General features: G+C 36.5%; 1 protein-coding gene across 2 annotated transcripts in view; it reads left to right on the top strand.

Moving 5' to 3' along the window:
- The first annotated feature begins 1,341 nt into the window (after window positions 1-1,341).
- CYLC1 (cylicin 1) overlaps window positions 1,342-6,172 on the top strand; it is a 30,892-nt gene continuing 26,061 nt past the window's right edge. The window contains exon 1 of one of the 2 annotated variants that reach the window (XM_084790821.1): window positions 1,342-1,411. In XM_084790821.1, coding sequence (XP_084646947.1) covers window positions 1,395-1,411 — 17 coding nt within the window. In that variant the 5' untranslated portion in view covers window positions 1,342-1,394. The remainder of the gene's footprint in view (window positions 1,412-6,172) is intronic. The other variant, XM_084790822.1, reaches the window with a different exon arrangement.

Genomic DNA, 6,172 nt, shown 5'->3' with positions numbered 1-6,172 from the left:
GTTAAAATGCTATCACAAACAAAGGAAATTTTACATGTCCCCTCATTCCAGATGAAGAGCCACTAACGTTTAATGGCTGCTCAACGAGAAACAGTCAATGTCCTCCAAAGGTGTGTTTCTATTTAATAGATTGTCTAATGCCAGTGGTAATGTCTGGACATATGTACATATGAGTAAAACTAAATGGATGTAGTAGGTTGTACTACATAATTATTATTATTATTATTATATCATTAATTTGGGAGAAACAGGGTGAAATGCCAGAGGAATTTGAAGAGTGAGCAAGAGTGATATAGATACCGTGCTCATTTATGAAGTTCTCAGAAAATAAAATTGTAAAATGTCAGAAATGGAAGTATAGTATGATTAAAAAATTTTATTATTTCAATATATCAAAAGACATAAAGTTACTACCAAAGAAATAATTTCACTCACATTCTTATTACAGTACTACACACAGTAGCAAGGATGCAAAATCATACAAAGAATCTATTGGTGGATGAGTATTAGAATATTATCCTTACAGAAAATAAAATCCTGTCACTTGTAGAGTGTTATATTGAGAGTTTGTTAAGTGCAATAAGCCAAGCACAAAAATATGAACGCTGTATGAACTTCATATAAGCAAAAATGATTACCTTCTAGAAATTCACAATGTACAAAATAAATAAAATCCCACCTCTTTGGAAAAATATTACCTTAAACATATAAAATATTTTCAAAGAACAGAGATTGAATTTGAAATAAATGTAGTCAATTATAATTGTTATATTAAGATAAATTTTATATATTCTCTTTCCATCTTTTTATTATAATTTATTCACATTACATCTCAACTGTTATCCCCTTGGTCTTATCTTCCAATTCCCACCCTTCCTCTCTCTTCTGCCCTATTCTACTTCCCTAGACCTCTAATGGGGGGGCTCCTCCCCCACAGTCTATCAGATCTCATTAGGATAGCCTGCATCCCCTTCCTCTGTGTGCCAGAAAGGCTGCCCTGCAGTGATCAAACTGCAAGCACCAGAGTTCCTGTCAGAGGCAGTTCCTGATTACACACGGAGCATGAGCTGTCCACCATATCTTCAACACTCATATATATGGCCATACATGTCCACTCAAAATTTACTTGCCATAAAATAATTAGTTAGCCATTAAACAAGCAGGTAGAATCAACTAATGACTATCAGACTGAATCTATTAGTTAATAATTCTAAAAATATGTGAGCACATCCATTTTTTAAAATGAAATTCAGATGTATATATACAGTATAAAATATATTGCATGCTGTCCCTTTAAATTTTTGTAGCTCAGAGGCTCTTTATGATGTCATGGCACAACATTATCAGTTTGAACATACAGATGCTGAAGTCCTGGCTGAAGTGAAGCAGAGGAGATGTCTCTTTCAAAACAGTAAGACCTCTTTTTAATACTTCTTAAAAATCTTAACGGTTAACATGTTCGATAAAATTACATAGTTATGTGTAAGGGAAATTATTCCCTGGGCATTTTTATAAGATAAACATTGTATTTTAAACAAGAACAAATTTCCCATCCTGCCTTGGGTAGTTTCCTTTTAAATACAGCCAGTCCACATTATTTTCTAAATTATATACGTAACTATGCCTCTTTGAGTTTCAGTTTTTTATAACCATACCTTGGTTTTGGCAGAGTGGGAAGAATGCATGGGTGGGTTAAGATATAAGCCCATATATAATGTTTATATTTAACAAAGTAACCTTAATTTTGTGAATAAGAAAATTTTATCATTCTATTGTTCTGATAGACACTTCGTATAATGGCTGATAAAATTACATACTGAGTGAGTTAACCCAAATGCAGAAAGACTCACATGGCATATACTCACTTATAGTTGGGCACTACCCCAAAAGAGATGTCCCATGAAAGTCTTCACTTACAAGGAGACTGGGATAGATGTGAGGACGTCTTATTGGGACTCTAGGTGAGAGAAGCATGGGAGAATGGGGAAATAGAAGGATCCAGAGGGTCCTAGAAGCCTACAAGAAGAACATCATGACAGGCAGATCTGTACTGGGGTGGGGGGCTCTGGTCAAACTACTGCACCACCCAAGGACAGTACATGCAGTAACATTGAACCCATACTCAGATCTAGCCAATGGACAAGACATTCTCCACAGGTGTGTGAAAAGAGGGGACTGACTCTGACCTGAACTCTGAAGCCCCATATTTGACCACTTCCTCCTTGATGGGGAGGCCTGATGGCACTCAGAGAAAGAATAAGCAGGCTACCAATATGAGACTTGATAGGCTGTGACCATATGGTGGGGGAGGAGGTCCCCTTTGGTCACAGACCTAGGGGAGGGGAATAGGGTGAAAGAGGGAGGGAGGGAGGAATGGGAGGATACAAGTGAGGGGAAAATAATTTAGTTGTAATCTGAATAAATTAATTAAATTTTAAAAAGATTTATTGTGCAAAATATACACAATACTGACAACAGCGCTTTAATTTTTACTGGCTATATCTTTCAGTGTTGGTTTAATAGTCAATCTTATCTTAAAGACTATCATGAATATAAGTTTAAAATTAGGGGTATAGGAACTGTCTTACACTGGAACTACCAACTAGTATCTACTTATATTTATTTGAATAAAGAATAAAGTCTATAACTTTCACACGAACTCTGGTGCCCCATATTTGACCATGTCCCCTGGAGGGGGAGGCCTGGTGACACTCAGAGGAAGGATAGCAGGTTACTAAGAAGAGACTTGATACCCTATGAGCATATACAGGGGGAGGAGGTCCCCCTCAGTCACAGTCATAGAGGAGGGAAGTAAGGGGAAAATGGGAGGGACGGAGGATACAAGGGATGGGATAACAATTTAAATGTAATATGAATAAATTATATATATGTATGTATGTGTATATATATATATATATAATAAAGTCCAACTGTTTTGATAAAGAAAAGGGAAATAAAGGTATAATAGGCATTAGAGTAGGTTCTCACCTAAGTCCATCACATTAAGGCCTTACATAACCTCCTCTCTGCCACCATGACTACTTTGTTCATGGGCACATTGGGTAATGACAGGGATGACTGGGGAAAGAGGCTAACTATCCATAGAATCAGTCATCATGTCTATTTGAGTACTGAATTCTTTCTTTTTCTTTTCTAAAATATTTTATTTTATTGCATATACATTTATATTATTACACATAAATAAAAAATTATATGCAGCAAGAAGAACCAGGAAACAATCAGGGATTATATGAATGTTACATTGATAGTGTTTTGGCTAATTGTATTTGGCAACCTTGTAGAAAACATCTTTCCTATCTTGGTGATTCCAAAACTCTAAATGAGAATCAATATCCATCATATCTCATTTCTGTCAAATTAGAACATCTATCTAGACCTAAAAACATCTTAACCCATAACTAGCTAAGGTTAATTCTAAGACTAAAAATTATCAGGTCTTCAACCCCACCAGAGACTTGAGAAGGAATGAAAATTACTTGAGAAAACAGGAAGTGCAGGGTAATAGCTTCCAACATGAGAAGAAAAAGGGAAAAAATGACAGAGACAATTTGCTGCTTGAACAGTCACCCAAAACTCTGTATAACATTGGAGCATCATCTTCAGCCTTATGGCCCAATATATCCAACAGACATTTTTGTGAGGCAGCAACCACTTAGGACTTACTTACCCTGTCTTGGCAGAGTTTGGCCGTTGGCTTTGCCTATATCCAAGGTTGCCCATTTTTAGGCAGAATTCTGTCTGTGGCATAAACAAGGACATTTTGCCCAGTGGCTTCTTTGCCACACTTGTAGCCATCTCCACAAGGAGATTCTTTGATGCTAACCATCTGCTTGAGGTAGGCTGGATGTAGCCAGGAATTAACCTGTCTTGTCAAAGAATCTTTTAAATATTAAAAGCATCTTTAAATATCATATTCTGTAGGTCTCTGAGGCTTTGAAGACCTTATCTATTTTACCTTATCTATCTATAGGATCGTACCCATCTACGAACCTAGGATGTATATTCCTGTGATAATAACAGATTGGTAGTTGACATGACCACAATTTAATCAAGCAACAATTACCTTGTATTCCTTAATTATCCTAAGCAGCCTACATGAGGGGGTATAGAAATATATAACTATGATAAGATACAACATAGATTATTGAACCTACTCCTCAACCTATGGGCTTATTTGTTCCTAACAAAAAAGGTTATTTTTAATTCATTGGTATATAATTTTGTATGTAGATACAAAATAAGCTTAATTTTGATACATTGGTATAGAACTCAAATTTAAGATTATTCTCCACATACATTATGTATATTTCTACTATAATATGAAGTATTGAGCCCGTTCAACTCAACCATACAAACAATACAAAGCTTACTTCAAATTCATCCTTTTTGAAGTTAACTTTTTATTCTTTTTCTTTCTTTCTTTCTTTGCTTATTTTCTTTCTTTCTTTTTTGGTTTTTTGGAAAAAAGTTTTCTCTGTGTAGCCTTGACTGTTCTGGACTTGCTTTGTAGACCAAGTTAGCCTTGAACTCAGAGATCTGCCTACCTCTGGCTAGCAAGTACTGGAATTAAAAGCATGTGCCATCACTGCCCAGATGAAATTACATTTTGAAGAACATTTACGTAGGACACAAGTATCTTCACATCTTTTGCTCATTCAAAGAGATCTGTTCACATACTCTTTCCTCAAAGGTCTTTTTCACCAATTTTCTAATCATGTTCTTTCCAGTTTCCTGATCATTCAGCCAAACGATTGGCTATAGTCCATGAGTCAGCAAACATTCTCACATCCAGCCATTTCTCTTTCTATGTAAAATGGGCAACAAAGTATACTACCCACGGTGAAGATTTTCCTTCACAGGAATCTTTCAGGATTGTCCAAAAAAAGAGGCTATAATACTGCAGCTATACACTTCTGTGTGGTGCCCACATTGCATAAAAATAATAAACAAGGCCCTAGTCTTCACTCCCTCAATCAACTGATCATAAGGCAAACACCGTGAGCCTATAGGTGCGTGATTGGGAGTAGAAGGCATTGTAACAGGATTGGAAACCATAGGCATTTGGGCACTTTAATGTAACTCATTGGTGCCTCCAGGAACTGCTTGACCAGATCCCCCTGGGTCCACATCCACTAGTCTTGGTAGTCTCTTTGTGGAACTTCTGACACACACATCCTATCCTTCCAGCCCCAATCTCTTCCGTATAAGTTGTAGCTCATAACCAAGAGTCCAGCTTTGAGTATCTGTCCTAATCTCCCAGGGGTGGAGTATCTCAGAGGACATCTATATTGAGATAATATCTACTTATAAGTAGATATATGCTATGCATGTCTTTCTGGGTCTGGGTTACCTCACTCAGAATGATTGACCCTAGTTTCTATCCATTTGCCTACAAATTTCAAGATTTCTTTGGTTTTGATAGTTGAAGAGTGTTGTAAATATACCATAGTTTCTTTATCCATTCTTCGGTTGAGGGACATCTAGGTTGTTTCCATATTCTGGCTATTACAAATAAAGCTAATATAAACATAGTTGAGCATATGTCCTTGCTGTATGGTGGGGCATCTTTCAGATATATGCCCAGGAGTGGTACAGCTGGGTAAGACTTGAATTTTTTATCTTTCACTTGCTTGGTTAGAGTTACCCCAAGACAGTATATATTATGTGTGACTATTTGTGAAGGGTGTTGTTACCATGATTTCTTTCTCATCCCCTTTGTCATTTGCATAGAAGGGCTATATAAAGTGCATGTGTGTGTATGTGTGTGTGTGTGTGTGTGTGTGTGTGTGTGTGTGTGTGTTAATCTTATGTCCAGCCACTTTGCTGAAGGTGTTTATCAGCTGGAGGAGTTTCTGTGTAGAATATTTGTTGGGGTTGTTTATGTACATTATAATATCACCTGCAAAAATGTTACTTTGTAATATCATCTGCAAAAAGTGTTACTTTGAAGTCTTTCCAATTTGAATACCCTTAATCTCCTTTAGTTATCTTATTGCTCTAGCTAAAACATTAGGTACTATATTGAATAGATATGGAGAGAGTGAATAGCCTTTTCTTAATCCTCATTTTAAAGGAATTGCTTTCCTCCATTTGTGTTTAGGTATGTCCCTCCTACCCCTGAGCTCTCCAATACTTTTATCATGAAAGGGTA

The sequence above is a fragment of the Acomys minous genome, assembly GCF_964271855.1.
Source record: "Acomys minous genome assembly, chromosome: 7".
NCBI lineage: Eukaryota > Metazoa > Chordata > Mammalia > Rodentia > Muridae > Acomys > Acomys minous.
Note: the sequence above shows the minus strand (reverse complement) of the source record. Positions and strands in the feature narration are given on the sequence as shown.